The 18,183-nt window shown below is 31.4% G+C and overlaps 2 protein-coding genes across 5 annotated transcripts; one reads left to right on the top strand and one right to left on the bottom strand.

Annotated features, from left to right (window-relative positions):
• Positions 1-4,712: 4,712 nt before the first annotated feature.
• Positions 4,713-7,089, top strand: LOC101244086 (histone H2B.1-like). Its single transcript, XM_004241246.5, has one exon. The coding sequence runs from the start codon at positions 6,065-6,067 to the stop codon at positions 6,914-6,916; it is 852 nt and encodes a 283-aa protein (XP_004241294.1). The 5' UTR covers positions 4,713-6,064; the 3' UTR covers positions 6,917-7,089.
• Positions 7,090-7,194: 105 nt separating this feature from the next.
• Positions 7,195-12,580, bottom strand: LOC101261337 (uncharacterized). Of its 4 annotated transcripts, XM_069298828.1 has the most exons (9): positions 12,415-12,563; positions 10,670-11,446; positions 9,898-10,019; positions 9,253-9,623; positions 8,787-9,162; positions 8,451-8,700; positions 8,073-8,238; positions 7,842-7,953; positions 7,195-7,688 (listed from the first exon to the last, which is right to left on the bottom strand). In XM_069298828.1, exons 2-9 carry the CDS (start codon positions 11,363-11,365, stop codon positions 7,571-7,573), a joined length of 2,211 nt encoding a protein of 736 aa, XP_069154929.1. In that variant the 5' UTR covers positions 11,366-11,446; positions 12,415-12,563; the 3' UTR covers positions 7,195-7,570. The 4 variants fall into 4 exon arrangements, with proteins under 4 accessions (XP_069154929.1, XP_010322416.1, XP_069154928.1 ...); XM_010324114.4 differs by having other exon boundaries at positions 8,787-9,623; positions 12,415-12,580; XM_069298827.1 differs by lacking the exon at positions 12,415-12,563 and adding an exon at positions 11,540-12,140 and having other exon boundaries at positions 8,787-9,623.
• Between the last annotated feature and the right edge of the window lie 5,603 nt (positions 12,581-18,183).

Raw genomic sequence — 18,183 nt, forward strand, 5'->3', positions numbered from 1 at the left:
ATAGCCGGAAGTTGTCCTCCCCCGGCTCCGAAGAAACCGAGGGAATCATTACTTAGTAAGAGAAAGTTTCCACAGTTCGAATTTTTTGAAGTTGGTGGAAATGAAGAGTTGGAGAAATTCTTCGTATCGTGTAATGAAATTTCTCGAGGTATGGCCGTTAAGAAAAGACTTATCATGAATTAATATAGTTTTATCATATTCAAAGTATTAGTTAATTAATTTCATGTGAATTATAAGACATATTATATAGCCCCTGATTTTTTTTAGGGTTAATAAGTTCCTTATTTACGTTATATTTATACTCTGTTTTTTTTTTATATAGAAGAGATTCTATATTATTATATATAGCTAGGTGATGAAATAAAATGATGTGTGGAAATTATGGTATAGTACTACCATAGTTGATGAGAATAAAAAGTTTTACATTATATGTTTCCTTTTACTATATGAATAAGTTTTTGCGAAAAATGTATTTGTTCTTTTTTATTCTGAATTAACTATTGGGCAAGTTAAGAATTTATTGAGAAAATTGATTTTTTTTTTTAGTTTTCACCATTGATTAATTGATAATTGGTAGTTTTAATTGATTGGAAATACTCATAGATTATATATGAATCTCATGAGATTTAACTCTTTGTTAAGGTAAGGTAGATTGAAGTTTTAATAATAAGCATATTTTTACGGGTATTCAGTCATTTGACGGTAAAAAGAGGAATGTTGTACTATCATTTTATTTTAATAATTTCCTTTAAGAAAATAGTAATCATTTTTAGAAATATTTGTTGCTCTCATTATTCCTTATTTTTTCTTCACCACATTTATGATATCTGTATATGTTAAAAAAGAGTACTAATTTTCCAAAATATAATGACAAATATTATTTTCAATTAAATATTTATAGTAATTATGACAAGTAAATAAATACTTAGGAATGAGTATTAAAATTTTTAAATAGGAGTTAAATCCTTTAAGAGGTAGTTTAACAATTGGTTAGCACCCAGCCACCTGTTAGGACCGGAAATAAGCAGGTGTAAACGCGGAAGCTAGCAAAGCAAACCTCGAAAGACCACGAGTAAGAAGACAAGGAGAAATATACCAAAAGACACAAAGATTTAACGTGGTTCTGTCAATCGACCTACGTCCACAAAGGAGATGAGCAATCCACTATAAACATGAGAGTACAAAATACAGAGGGAAACAACCTCAACCAATTCACTCGGAATACATGAGAGGTTCACAAATTCTCCCTCTAACCAAAACTCTCAAAGCCCTTAAAACTACATTGTGAATGCAACATGCCTCTATTTATAGAGTCCTAAACCTTTTCCTACAAGAAAAGGATTAGTCAATTCAAAACTTTTTCCTACAAGGAAAACCTATTTATGGCAAGAAATTTAGGCAAATAAAACCCAACAAATCTCCCCCTTGGCCTGAATTTCTGACAAAATAAATTTGTCCACCTTCTTTCTTAATCTTCAACAACTTACTTCTCCTCTCCATAATCTCCTTTACAAAATTTATGTCTCAACACAGAGAACCTCTCTGAAACAATTTCTCCAACAAAATCTTCATTACTGTCAAAAAGGTTGTGGCTAGAACTACACCCGTCAAGATGAACACCTCTTTCTAACTTGGTTCAATCATCGATTATCGAACCACTACACCTGATTCCATCATTGAATCTGGCTCTGATACCACTTGTTAGGACCGGAAATAAGCAGGTGTAAATGCGGAAGCTAGCAAAGCAAACCTCGAAAGACCACGAGTAAGAAGACAAGGAGAAATATACCAAAAGACACAAAGATTTAACGTGGTTCGGTCAATCGACCTACGTCCACAAAGGAGATGAGCAATCCACTATAAACATGAGTTTACAAAATACAGAGGGAAACAACCTCAACCAATTCACTCATGAGAGGTTCACAAATTCTCCCTCTAACCAAAACTCTCAAAGCCCTTAAAACTACATTGTGAATTCTAATTATGTTAGAAGGAACATGCCTCTATTTATAGAGTCCTAAACCTTTTCCTACAAGAAAAGGATTAGTCAATTCAAAACTTTTTCCTACAAGAAAAACCTATTTATGGTAAGAAATTTAGGGCAAATAAAACCCAACACCACCCACTCAGATAAGGTGGCTTTCTTTAAAATAATAATATCTTAAAAATTATAATTAGAGAATTCAATGGCAATTGATGTCGACGAAATATTTTGAATGCTACGTTTTTTTGGTATGGAGGGAAAAAATATCCAATAATATTTGTGTAAATCTTTTCATGTTTAATTATTTAATTTTTTTGATCTAGAAATAAAAGTTTTTTTAAAATAAATAAAATATTTTTTTGCTTTAAAAGTAATGAAGATAAATTGAAGCGTGATTCTATATCATGTGTTTTCTTCCCATCCTCCATTAAAAAATACATATTTATTGAAGAAAACCTTTTCATTTCTATAAAACACACCCTAAGTTACTCCGTTTTTGACATATCAAATCATCGAATGATGGATTTCAATAACTTTCAAACGATTTGTGTTGATAAATTATTTTGAAATAACTAGGGGATCTGTATTCTTCAAGTATGGTTCATAGCTAAAAAACCTTTCATTGAAATTCTTAACAATATCTTTTTTTTTGTCTTAGAGAACATGATTGACCTAACTAATTACGATAAATTAAATTAAATTTAATTTGTTTGCGCTCTGAGATAATATTAATATAAAAAAAAAACGTAAATGACTAGAGTTATTGACCATAGTACTATTTTGCCCAATAAGTGTTGTTTGGGTTTTGTCCATATACTCCGTTATAGGTTCATTAATTATCAACCTGGTAGCCAAAATAGACTCAACGAGGCAAAGTATTTTCTATGTAGACCCATTCATTTTGGTTGACCTACAATAGTACTCTAAAAAATTAATACTTTTGTTTTTTATAACATTTTTTGAAAGCATAGAAGAGAGTATTTAAAATTATTTAATTTAGGAAATCTTTCTTTATAAAATTAACAAAGGACATGTCCATGTCTCAACCCCTAAAAATTAAGTTATATGTGGACCAAATTAAGGATGTGACAAATATATAATAATCAACGTGAGTATTTAAAGTGTAGACAATCAGGTAGAATCGACCATGTGAGTTATGACTCCTTAGTACAATTTTATCGTATGCCTTAGAATGTTGCACATTATTATTGTTAATTAATATGGTTACAAATGAAAGTCACCCTCAACACCTCTAAGTTATACTTAAATGAATAAATATGTATGTTTTTCGAGTTAAAATTTTTATTAAAGAGATATAAAAAATAAATACATGTATAAAAATCTAGAACAACTCAACACTCATTATATACTTCTTTCGTTTTAAAAAGAATGATCTAGTTTGACTTGACGTAAAGTTTAAGAAAAAAAAGAACATTTTTAAATCTTGTCGTCCTAAATTAAAATTATGTCAAATATGTAAAATTGACATTTAGTCTTGTGACATTAAATATGTCACTTGAAAAAGGCAAATTAAATTGTTACAAAAAAGAATCATTTTCTTAAATAGACTAAAAAGAAAATGAGGTCATTCTCTTCCCGAGAGAAAGCAGTTACATAGATAAGTTACTAGATATATATGAATATATTGCAGTGAATTGAATTATAAGAAACCAACTAAAGGAAAATGAATAGACAAGAGTTGTTGACTCTGTTGTATTGTATGGGATGAATAATGTTCATTCTGTATACTTATAACAGTGGCGTCAACTGTCACCGTTATGGTCCAATACATTTGTGTGTGTGCTCTATGCACATATTCTAGTGCTAGCATGGTCTTATAGTGTTCATTATCCTAAACCAGGTAACCATAGATAGATTTATCGAATCAATCGAGTTAAAATAATGCAAAAACTAGTTTAACTTCAAGAGCTAACTATCCGTTGATTTAAGACTCTAACACTTTTGTGCTCATCCATCATTGAAAATCTTGATCGTGTGCAACTGTACATTACTATACGAGAGCCTAATTAGATAAGATTAACTCTATAACAATAAGTTGACAGTGAATTAGATACCCAATAACTTTTCTAATAAAATCCACATTTCTTTAATCTGGGGTAAAAATACAGTAAAACTAATAATTTTGTTGTCTTTTTACGTCATCCGAGGAAAGGTTTCTGGCTCCATCATTGTCACTAATACGAATATTAGTAATATTATTATAGGAAAAAAGATAAATATATTTCCAAACTATCATAAATGATATGCATATACCCTTCGTTATACTTTTAGTACATCAATATTTTTATCGTCCAAAAATCAGAACACATTTATCTCTCCCTCTAACGGAAGAATAACTAGTGACATGTGCCCAATTTGCCCAATTAATTAACCCAAAATTAAAATACCCGTCCAATGATCCATTACCCACACAAATATTAACCTATCTAAAAAAAAATTTTTTAAAAAAGGAAAAATGCCTCCTCTCATATCTGTGGTTCATCTCACAAACTAAAATCTTTCTTCATCACCATTGTTATACATCTCCATTTTTTCCTAATATAGACTAAAAATGGCGCGTACTAAGCAAACACAACTCACAAATCCACTGGTGGTAAGGAAGCAACTGGCTACTACGGCAACAAGAAAAATTGCTCCGACGATTGAAGGAGTGAAAAAGTCTCACCATTTTCGACTAGGATTTGTGGCTTTAAGAGAAATTGGGAAGAAGATAGTTGTTAATGTTTAACTGTTTTTTCTTTAGATATGTTGCTCGAATGCTACAGTTAGTTCTATAAATCTAATTTCAATTCAGTTGAAGTATATGGAATCGTTAGTTTACAATCATTTTTGAATCTAGGTAATGCAATTTGTGCTTTGTTTACTTAAAAAAAATCACTTTTAAAAAAAAATCACTTTTAAATTAAACATAGTCTAACTGGAAAAGAAATTAAGCACATAATTGATTGGTGCAATAGAAATTTGACACTTTATATGTTATCTCTAAAATAGTAATTAGAACAAATTAAATTGAGAAAATGATTGGTTGGTGCAATGAAATTTGAGAAAGTTGTGTTGCCGAGTTTATTCCTTTCTCCATTGTATATTGAAGTCGGAGAAAAATATACTTCTCTGGAGGAGTCGATTGCAGAAAATAGGTTAGTATTTGTATGGGCAATGGGGGTATTGGATGGGTTAAATGGGTCATTGGGCGGGTATTTTCATTTTAGGTTAATTAATTGGTCAAATCAGAGTCGTAGGACTGCGACACGTGTCACTAACTATTCCTCTAACAGTAAATATATTCTGATTGTTGGACGATAAGAATATTGATGTACTAAAAATATAACGAAGAGTATATGCATACCATTTACAATAGTACGTGGATATATTTATTCTTTTTCCCTATTATTATTAACTATTTTTACATTAATTATGTTGGTATTAATTCTTATGAAATGCTTTATTAATTATATTAAATATAACATATATTGCATAATATTTTTTAAAAAGTGTTTATTTATAACAAAAAATATTCTTCATAAATACAATGAAAATGATGCGGAACAGATTTTGAAAGATAATTATTCTTTAATTATGCTGACGTGGTCACTAAAACCTCTTACGCTGTGAATTATACAATAATTAATATTAGTTATATATAACATGATAACAAATCTATAGATCGTATATAACTAGTAATTACTACATTAATTTTAAAAAGCATAGCAACAAAGTATTATACTACTCCACCAAGAATTAATCCAGTCAAAAATCCTCTTTACTCTTCATTTTTTTTTTCTCATTATAAATTATAAATATAAATTAGTTGTTCTTAAAACTGAACAGTGAAAATTGATATGAAAGGTGGCATCTTCTTTACTCTTCGTTTTTACCCACGTATCATGTAACTTCCATTATTTCAACACCTGTATTCCACGTGTCAATCTCTTACAAACTTCTCAACAGTGAAAAAGCTGAGAATTTCCCTCTTCATATACTACTCCACCGTACATTTTTCAAAACACACTTTAAGAAAAAAGAGAGGGAAAAAACAATAGAAAAATATAAAATTCGAAAATGGCACCAAAGAAGCGTGGAGGAAGGGTCCGTGCTACGGTGGTCACCGCCCGAAAAGTGGTGGAAGAAACCGTCTCCGTCGTCGTAACTCCGGTTGCCGGTGAAACGGAGACCGAAAGTCAAACTTTGGCTGAAGAAAATCAATCATTCGAAATACTAACTCCAGCTCCTTCTGAAGAACCTACGCCTAAAAGAACCATTAATGTTCAAGACATATCCGAAGGAAAAAAGGCCCCACGACGAAAACCCGACCCGGCCCAACAAGTAGATGAAGATGAAACGCAACCAGCTGATGAGCCAGAAGAGATGCCATCACCTCCGAAAAAGGAATCGGGTCAAAAAAAGACCCAGAAGAGGAAACCCGAGCCTGCCCAACGAGGTGATGAAGATGAAACTCAACCATCTGAGGAACCAGAGGAGATGCCTACGCCTCCGAAAATGGAAGCGGATCAAAGGAAGGCCCAAAAGAGGAAACCCGACCCGGCCCAGAAAGCAAAAGGAGGTGGAGAGAGGAAAAAGAAGAGGGCGAAAGTGGGTGGGGGAGTGGGACCCAGTGAAGGGTATAGAAGGTATGTGTTTAGAGTGATGAAGCAAGTTCATCCAGATATGGGAATTTCATCAAAGGCTATGACGGTATTGAATAATTTGATGGGTGATATGTTCGAGAGGATCGCCAACGAAGCGGCGATCCTCACGAAGTACGTGGGACGCACCACGTTGGCGTCAGTGGATATTCAAGATGCGGTGAAATTGGTGCTACCAGGGGAGCTTGGAAAGCATGCAATTGCTGAAGGGACAAACGCTGTAGCCAACTATGTGACTAATGTTGAAAAGTCGAAGTCGAAGCCCTAACTGTCAGTTAGTTTGGTAGCTTTGTGAATATTTAGAGGTTTATGTTTATTGCATTTTGGTTTACTATCCTTTTCTAGCCAGGTGTTTGATTTTGGAAAATCACTGCAAGCAAATATCGGGCTCTTTTTTGTAATAGTTTCAGTAGTTCTATGAGCCTATTGTTTTTTATTTTATTTAAGCTGAGCTTATATCTACTGGAGATAAGTAGAACGCATTGGATCAGATAATTAACAAACAATGTTTCCTATACTTACCGACGAATAACTTGAAAAGATCAGTAGAGGAAGAAAAATAGAATACCTTACAAGTTGCAACACATTTCATATTGTACAAAGTTGAAATTTGAGTAAATCCATCTAAACAGATGAATCTATTACTTACATCATGATTTACATATTAATGATGAAAAACACGAGGATCTTCAGAGAGTAAAACGACTTACCTAGACAAACTAAAGCAGCAACGGATGACGGATCCACTCTGTTTTGTTTCACAGGTATTGTTTAGTTTTCTACCAATTATATACAGAAAAAGCTCAGATCACTAGTTAGTTGACGCTGCGTGGGCAATTTTGGATGTATTTCTCGTCACCGGACCAATTTTACTGGAATTTGAGCATGTGCGCTTACCCAAGTTATGCCCCCTGCAGCAACATTACTGTATAGAAAAAGCTCGGATAGCCTCATTTACTGGCACCTGGCACATTGGACATTTTCCGTTCCACTGAACCAACTTTTCTGCACATTTTAAACATGTGCACATGTGTCCACACCTGCATCAATTTCAAATCAATAATTCCCTTGAGCTGACGAATTCAAACATCCAACAGAAAAAGGGAAGAAAGAGGAGTCTCTAAGGCTGCTCAAAAGAGAAGTATCGATGCTCGAGATATGAATGGACAAGGATGTTTATATATATAGTTTACCTATACAGTAACGCATCTATGCTGCTATTAGGACACAAGCAACAAATCCCTTTTCTTACATTATCCCATTTGGATTCATCATTTAGCACACTGTCCTCACATGCATCAATATCTGATCAATAGAACGAAACGAAATGAACTGTTCTGAATTCATCTTCCTTTCAGGTTGAAACGGAAAAGTATAACTACAATATGGATACAAAAAATCTATTTTTAGATGTGAGATCTAACCTGTTGAACAAGCATATCGATTTAACGCTGCAGAAACATTTTGATGAACCGTGCGTTGGAGCTCAACTTGCATTTCCATACACTTTTCAAACATCTTCTGCATATTGTCCATCCTCTGCTGAAGCCGAACCATGTCATTCCTCAACTCATGTATGATTTCCCAATCCTGCAGTAGGTCAAGCAAGTATGGAGATCTTTTTATTCTGTGGTCTTACGTTGGAATTGGAAAACTTATCAAATATGGAAAGAGGCATTCTTTTTTGAAACAACTAAAAAAAAAAAAGTAAGACACTTAAATTGGGACGGAGAAAACTACATGAATCAACTTCTCTAATTAAATTTAAGTAGAGTAGTCAAGGAATATAAAGGTGAGCTTACTGTTCCTATCAACTGCAGAGAAGGTTCCACATGTAGTGAAGCCACGGCAAAGGAATTAGATTCACTATTTATCTGAGGTCCATCTTGATTATCGTATTCTTGAAGCAGCTCGTATTCCATATCATCAGGGGATGATGATATTCCATCCATATACCATTCAGAAGCGTGTCCTTGCCTTTCAACGTAAGATTGTATTAGCTGGTCTAGACTCTCACGAAAGCCACTTTGAAGCAGATTAGATACACGCCTCCTACAACATTAAGGACCCAGTTACATCGCTTAAGCATCAATTTTTCGTAGAAAATGAATAATCCTACAGTAACGAGAGTCATTTACCTGCTTAGAAGTTCTCGAAGTTCAATATTGTAAACATTATCATCATCAGGCATATAAAATGAATCAACCCTTCTCATGGATCCAGCATTCTGATTAGAAGGCATGTCCAGCCAATCATTACTCTGCCAGTCCTCCTGTTGTTCTTGCTCATAGATTTGTTCTTCAGTGTCATTTTCCGAGCTGTATGGGTACCAATGGTTTGCAGCACCTTCCTGCCAACTTCCGCCCATTTCTTCTGTTGTGTCATTTGTTGTTTCATTGTGTTCAGAAGAAGACATTTGCTCACTTTCTCCATGTTCGATAACTAGTTCATATGGCACTTCTGATTGTCGCAAGTTGCTTTCCTCATGATCCGTGACAACATCCTGTGGATCCTCTGCCTGAGATGATAAAACTTGCCACACATAGTCTTCAAAAGTACTACTTCTCAAGCCATGAAAATGATCATATACTTCATGAGTATCACTTGCCTCACTTCTTGGTGCATCATTATCATGAAAGGGTTCATGGTCTTCTCGTACATGCCCTCGAGAACCACTTTCAACAGCTGCTATTTGATTTGAATGTTCAGCTATTTGATCAATCGAATTTTGCTGGTTTACTTCCTCAGATGTAATGCTTTCTGAGTTCCCAAATACATGAGATCCATAAGTTTCCCTCTCTTCACTATCGAGTTCAGATTGATCATAGGATTCATCAATTATCTCTTGTACATTATTTGATTGAGACTGTTCACTTCGATGATGATGATTCAGGTCATCTGTAGAAGAGGCATTCAGCTGCACATTTTTTGTAGAACTACGAGCATTATCGACCAATCTGGATAAAATCTCTTTCCTGTTTCACACATAATTTTACGATATAACATATGACTTTAGGACAGAAGAAATTATCTTCTAGATTGCTTTGTCCACTTAAATTACTAAAAAAAGTAACAAAAGAAAAGCACAACCAAGCAGTTTCTAACAAGGATTGGTAGACTAAGGCGAGAGCCATTATCTTCGGTAAAGCAAAAGAGTGAAATCAAGTGAGTTACTGCATTTGAACCAGGTAATCCATGCACAGGTTTATCAAAAAGGTGAACATTTTAAAGAAAAATACTTTGCTCTACCTCAAGTAAGATACAGTTTGACTTTGTCTCAGTAAGCTCAATTCACTTGCGGCATCTGATGTAGTTCTTTCATCACTGGTCATCAATCTCTCGTTCCGCAGAAATCTACCCTTGAGCAATGACTAGGAGAAGGTTTGAAACACTATCAGGAAAAGCCAAATGTTGTACACAACACACTAACTGGTAACGGAGATTATGTAATCCAAATTTCAATAAAAAGTGGATCAATCTTACACTCTACAGAAAGCAGACTATCAAACGTCAAATCATATCAAATCCAATCAAATGATCTTGTTATTCATATTCACTCCACTCAATTAACTGATATCGTGTATGTTTATAATTTATGACCCTTGGTTAATTAAATTTTCACGAACCAGACTCGCCAGCTACTAAATTGATGTTTCTAATGCCTGGTTATAACTTTCTCTTGCTCTTGCTCTTCCTCTTCTTGTTCACATTTTGCATAGAAGTTATTTAATGAACATCTTTATAATGAAATTCTCACATATGACTTAAAATCCATTTTGATGCCAATAAGTTTGAGTTAATTTTTAAAACTACAAACTATTTTTTTATTTTTTCAGAATATTAATTACAGTTTATTGATCTCGCCAAGTCGTCTAGTTTTCAATCTGTCTTTCCTTTTTCCTCTCAATTTTTATCTTATGAATCTAATAGAAAATCTACAGTCATAATGATATAATACAAAAACAGACTAAAAGATTAAAAATGCACATTCCACGAAAAGCATTCTCTACTCAAGTCTTACCTGAATTCGGTTGTGGTATGTGAAGTTTGATACAGGCTTACACTCCAATAAGCCCTGAATTTCTCTTTGCCTTTCCATTTGAAACTTCATCAACAATTCCAGAAGAGATTTTCTGCTGCAATACATACGCACCGGTTTTCTCTCTCCATTTTCAGAATGATTGACCAAAGATCCATCACGCACTTGTTCGAACTGAGAATCGATATCAGCAGTGCCTTCATCTCTTGGATAACCCGCGTCATTTTGCTGAATGTTGATTTTCACCCACTCTCTTATGATTCTCACCCTTTCTCGTTCATTTTCCCCTAACCATGGTGCCCCCGAGCAGTTGTTCTTATGCGAGACACTCAATGATTGTGAATGATCCTTTTCACTGGTGCTCATCCACTCTTGAAAAACCTGCCTTACTCTCTCGCGTTCTATTTCCCCAAGATCGCTAGATTGATCTGAGAGAATACTACGGTTATCCTCCGATTCGTTTACCAACACATTCAGGCTTTGAGATGCCACACGTCCATTACAACCCTCATTGGCACCTTCAAAGCTAGATATTCCCATAACAATTTGTTGATCATACAATAAAATGGGACCTGTACTGTTTGAGTTTTCAATGTCAGTCTTCTGTTGCATTTTCCCTTCTCCACAACGAGCACGGGAATTATTCACCCCATGCTCACCCTCAAGATTTCGCCACATTTGCAGGGAAGTGAATAAACGGATACAGGATACTCACCCTATCTTGTTCACTCTGTCACCTTGATACCGGAGACTGCCAATCTATAAAGAAAGAGCCAAATGCATAAACTGATTAAACTAAGAATAGCCAGCGGATGTATAATATGTGGATAATTGTATATAAGCTACGTATACCAGCTAGAAAAAGAAATCTGTCCTGCTATTTGTGTGAAGATTCCATACTATATACGCCAATAGCCAATCTTTCACCACATTCGATGGTTTAAATTCTTAAAACATTTTGGTATCTCATGGACCAACCAGACAGCTTTTCAGGAACTGATACTATAGCATTGCAGCTATAGTCAACAGACACATATATAGTTTTAATGCAACAAAATCTACAGAACTCGCAATAAGGAGATTGAAAGAAAACAGCCACTTGTGATATTGCATTATCCAGTATGCATTAGGATCCATCCAACGTAAATATATTAACACGCATCGAATCAAACAATGTTTAACTTAATCACCATATAAACAAAACAATGGACCAAAACTCCCTACAAAAAAACCCAAAAACACTCTTTTTTGGTGTTGAAATAAACGGCGAAAGTAAAATTAAAATACTTTAGTTGAATCAATTCAGCTAAATGAAAAAAAAAAAAGTTTCACCCAAAATGTGCCCTAGTTAGTTAATGAAGTGGTTGAAAATCACGAGATTTTAGATCCAGCGTAAACAAACCACTAGAGACTTCTCATCTGTCTACTAGACAGAATTACTTATCGACAGTACATGTGATAATGAGAGGTAACAAGTAGATGTAAAGGTACGCGCAAGCTGACACCCATCAAATTTGTAAAAAAAAAGGCAAATTATTTTCATCCATGATCCACGTACTAACATACCAAAGCCAGTAAATTAGAAAAAAACAGAATATCAACAGAGCAATATTGATTCAACAAAATTAAACAATGGTTACTACCCAAATACGAAAGCAGCAAAAAACAATCGCAAAATAACAGAGAAAATACGATACTAAATGTAAAAAAAAAAAAAAAAAACTTGCCTTCAAATTAAGAGGTCTGTCAAAATCTTCTTCAATTTCACTCAGAATCAAAAATTCACAAACTCCAAAAGAGGAAAAAGGATTTGCTATATTTTTAGTTAATTGTAAGAGAGAGTATTTTTTTTTTCAGTAAGAGGAACGAATGCCACGTTTCACATTCTTCAACGGGACTTGAATTTAACGGTAAACTGCTTGTGTAGGAGCGACTTCACACGACGCCGTTTTCACTTTTTGGCGCGCCCCTGCTTGGCCATGAGAAAGACTTGGTTTACTCGGTCTCAAATTATGTCTTGTGTTTTTCTTTACCCATCTTTCAAATGAAAATTAATTAAAATAAGCTTTAATTTATTTTATTTTTACATTCTTATGGGAAATAACATATTTTTTAAGAGGATGTTTAATATAATGAATAAGTATAAATATTTTGTTTTATATGATGGATAAGTATAAATAATTATGAGATAAATTTTTAAGCTGAACCTATTGATAATTATTTAAAATTGACTCTTTCACTTAGATATTTTATATAAGTCTCATTCGTTCTATACTTTGTTTGGTTACTAATAATGGTATTAATGTTAGACATAACAATTCTTATTGGTACATAAAAGTAATGTTAGAATTAAACCAACTATCCATAAGTAATTTCTCGATTAAGATATTTATAGTATTGAAGATCAATTATTATCAATGATATAAGATGAAATTAAAAATAATTTGAGACAACTATTTTAAAAATAAAGAAAGTCCTCCCTCTACCCATACTCCCAAAGAAGAAAAAAATTTAGACAATTATTTCAAAAATAACGAAAGTCCTCCCTCTTCCACACCCTCACAGAAAAAGTACCAATTACCAATATGATAGGATATTTAATAACTGTATCGATGATACAATTAACCAATAAGTTGATCAAAACTTGATTAATTAATACTATATTAGGCTGACAAAAATTTCATAATAAAATCGACAATCAATAAGTTTTAAACGTTAAATTTTATAAACTTGAAGCACTAGACAAGCCTTGAATTGTAGAGCTATAGTTTAATTTACTATAACTGAAAGAGCCTGATGATCATATATCAAACCCAAAATTGAAATTTGAGACCAATAATTGCAATTTTGAAATGATCCACTAATTGTTCTTTTCTGGAAAGATTTTATGATAATCTTTTTACTATAATTACACTTGAAAAGGTATAACTCGTTCTTTTTTAAATAATTATGCTCAAATGTGTGCTTTGAGTTTTGGATTTATATTCCATATATAGTTTATGATATTCGGATTAAATCCTATTAAATTTAATTTTACCAACGGTGCTCTTCATGTAAGTAGATGAGGACCAAATCATGCAGGTTAAATTAATTATACTAATTACTGTACCATATATCATATCATATTAAAGTGTTTAAGATTTCACGTTACGTAGAAACCCCACTAATTGTGTTGGTAGTTGGTACAACACATAGTTGAATTTTCCATTAATCATCAAATCAGTATAATGAATTTTATAATAATGTTGGAAAAAAATTCTATTTTTCTGTTCTCTAAAGGCACAACAAAGCACGAAACTAACGGTTGTGGCCTTTTGGGTTCACATAAATCTATAATTTTCGACATAGTATATATAAATTAAATTTAAATTTATAATTTAATAATAAAATATTTTTAAAATTAAAATTATAAATATTAAATTCATCAAAATTTAAATTATGATTTTTTTCCCAAAAGTAAATTAGATCTCTTGGATCTTGAGAAGATCACTTCTCCCAAAGCCGTTGGAGATATGCAATTATCTACGTTCTTCAATACAACATGTGGAGGCTAAGATAATAATGCAAACGTAAGAAATTAAATTTTATGAATTTGAAATTGAAATTTTATTATAATGTAAAATATATAAAATTAATTATTATTTATTATTATTATTTAATATAGTAACTTTTTTAATACATAGTTATAGTACAAATTAAAATTATTGAATTCAAATGAATTTATAAGTTGAACTTACTTATATTAATATATAATATTAGATCCTCAAAATTCTAAAAGCTTAAAAGGTGAGAAAACAAAAATTTTCATGATAAAATAAATAATTATAAAAATATTAGAAACTGACGTTCGTTTAGGTAGCCTTTGTTGAAATGGCATAGTATATAATACTACTAGTCTAATAAAATACTTAATAATATAACTACTATTCAAGCAATAATATTCCATTGTAATTTGTACTAGAACTTAACGCCTTTCATCTAATTTTTTATGTTAATTTTTTATTAGTAGTAGTAATTAATAAATGGTTGATTTAAAGTTGTTACCTCGACATTCCTCGCTCAATATATATTATTAAAAAGGTGTGAGCGTATTAGGATGATCTCCTATGTGATGTGTTTAGATATATAAAATTAAAATACTACTAGGAGTAATACAATTAGATTATCTGAGTAGTGTAATAATCAATGCTCCATCAATCAACAAAATAGTACTTTTTTATTATTCAAGATGGTTTGTACGAGTGAAAATAGTCAATTTATTAATATATACGTATAAGAGATTGACTGTGAATAGTTTCAGGAGAAGTAAAGATAGTCAAGAGAATTATTGGGACGAGATGAATATTAGACAAAATATGACATTATTTCAGTTTATCTAGAACATGACCTTAAATAAAAGAATTGTGGAGGTCGACATGAATAAAGGTGGGAGAGGTTAGTAGGTAATAGAATGTTGTCTTGCTTATACGTAGTCATAATATTACTCATGCAGTTCATTTTTTATATTTGTTTTAGCTACTCGTATTGAGTTTTAAAGATGAATGACAATTCGTTGTTTCTTGAATTTCGATTATTGCTCCTTTGTCAACATGTTTTTGATATGTTCTCTAAGTAGATATGATTATTGTACACTCAATCTTTTCATAAACTCTATTTATATAATAATTGTAATTGTATTTACTAGACCTTATCTTTCTTATTTCTTTGCATATTTGGAGGTTGAAGATGACCGCAATTTATTCTTGCAATTAAAAGAAAATGGAGGAATTATCTATATAACACCTAGCTAATTAGTACTCCATATAATTTTATCTTTTGAATATTTGTTTTATTATAATATATGTAGTCTCTTGAACCAGCAACTAGACCTTTAGACTAAGCCATTGAAACATTTGATTCACAATGTAATGTGAAAATTTGAGAAAAATCGCACAATTAAACTTCATTGTTTATATGAAAAAAAAACTTCACGATATATACGGACAATCTTTAAAAATATGTATAAGGTATATTGAAATGATAAATGTCATTTGAATCTTACAAACTTAAATAAGACATGTAATATACGGATCACGATTATATACACATTTTCAGTTTCTCGGATGTCTGTTGTTGGAACGTACGACAGTAAAATCATACGGAACGTGAAGTAGAAAAGTGTGTTTACTGTACTAATCAACAATACATATGTACCCGTTGAGAATCGCGAAAAATGATTTTCTAATCTTTACAAGATATATGTATATTATATGTATATGTCATTTTGTTTTATGAGATTTTTGTGTTCATGTATAACTTTTTTAATTTTTACGCATAAGAAATTTGAAGTATTATTTTCTTCGATTCAAATTTTAAGTAAACAAGATATTTTAATTTTCGATTTAGGCTTCTAACTCCCTCCCGTTCATGAATCTTCTTATTTAGTTCCAATGTGTTGTCCTTGTTTTTTCCCTTTTTCTTCGTTGTTTTATATGTGTCTTGTCCTCTTCTGTTATTCTACTTCTCAACTTTTATTTTAATAAAATAAATAGTGACCAAAATTATCTTTATTTTTATTATTTTTTGTGAAATATCTGTCAATCTGTATCCATCATATTTAATCATGTATTTTTAGAGGAAATATATAATTATCTCATTAAATTTGTACTTTTTCTGAAATTGAAACCAGAAATATGCGGAAGTTTTATAATCACATTCGACTATTTTTAATAATTTTAAATATATTATTTTTATAATATTCGCGCTTTCATATGTGTGTATGTTTCACCTCCAAATAAAATAATATTTTCTTATATGTCTTACTTGTTTAATAGCGGGTCGGGTAAAACCCCGACCTACTCACATTTTGATCCATAATTTTTTTTTTAGAAATAATCATGTTCATCCTTTCTAATTTCTTTTTCCAAGGCTTTACTTTACTTCAAAAGATTTTTTTTTATTTCCTTGTAAATATACATTTATGTAAGCTTTGTGTGCTATTTTTTAGTTTAGTGTTTGATTTCAAATTTTCTCTCAAAAATTAGTTTAATCTTTTTTAGCTTTGTGGGTATTTTGAAATCAAGATTAGATTCGAGTTCTATAAGTGAATTTCATATTTTGAATTTGTACGAGTAGATGATACTTTTGTTCTTGAAAAACTATGTGAACATAAATGGGTTCAAATTTCTTTGTTGAAAGGTAATTAAGTGCTAAATTGACCAAGTATTATGTCGTTGTTAAGTAGATTTTTCTAATAAAAGGCCTTAAGACGGATTACTAGAACTTAATGATAAGGAATATAGTAAAGAAATTCATTTTCCGTAGTAAAGAACCAACTTTTGCTGTTGAGAAAAGCTCTCAATAGCCGTTAATGATGATTTGGCCATGAAGAAACATGAGTCTCTTTTCACTTTGTTTTAACAATGTCATATGTAAGTTTTTGATTGATTTGGGGCTGCAAGTTTACCTTTTCACGCGTTTTTTTAGTGTGAAATTACAATTATTGTAAAAATGAATCAAAATGATATATTTATTGTGGATTTGAATTATTTCGTGAAATGATAAGACCCCCATAAATTTTAAGTGTTTAATTGAAGAAAATATATAAGTTTAATAAGGTAATTATGTATTTCCTCTATATTTTACATGCAGTATTTTTACTCAATTTGATTATTTGATAATCAAAACTCAAATTTTTACTTAATGAAAATCTTGAACAGATGTTGGTACGTAGGACAGTAAGCAGGAGGAGGGCTTGTAAGGATATACCTAGTTTTATAGGATGTCTGTTATAAAACAGACAGAAAAACATAGGGATAAGAAAATTAAAGCGTGTTTGTTGGATTGTGTTATGCTTCTTTAATTTCAGCACATTGTGGTGCATGAATCTTCTAATTTTATATAATTACTATATTTCAAATAAACTTCTCTTCTTCTTTTTTTTTTGGTTTGTATTTCAACAATGGTCATGTTGTTTTGATTTCCATCAAAGGATCTTTTCACATAACGTAAAAGGCAAAACATTAATGACTTTTTATGTAAATTATTTGCATCAAACTTCATTTTCATGTTTATCTTTAGGGTCGCCAATCGCCATGCATGTCAAGCCTCCAACTAATTTAAGATTATTTTATTATTATTTTTTGTGAAATATCTTTCTATCCTTATCTATCAGGCGTCATATAGTACTTCATTTGCAAGGATAAAAAAAAAATAAAAAATTACATAAATTAATACATTTTAAAAAAATAATTATTAATTTTAGCGATAGTTTTTGTTTATTATCCTTTATAGCAATATTGTGATAAATCTATAATATGTATTAAAAGTGAATTATGTATGTAATATAGTTTAATTATAATTGTCTTTGAAATATATTATGTTTGTTTGGTACAAAATTATCATATTATATTATAAGTGTATTAAAAAAGTTTGATAAATGTATTATCCATCATTAAAACTTATACTATATATATAATAAATTGTTCTTTGTAATATGTATTAAACTTGTATTATAA

Source organism: Solanum lycopersicum, chromosome 6 (assembly GCF_036512215.1).
Source record: "Solanum lycopersicum chromosome 6, SLM_r2.1".
In the NCBI taxonomy this organism is placed as follows: domain Eukaryota; kingdom Viridiplantae; phylum Streptophyta; class Magnoliopsida; order Solanales; family Solanaceae; genus Solanum; species Solanum lycopersicum.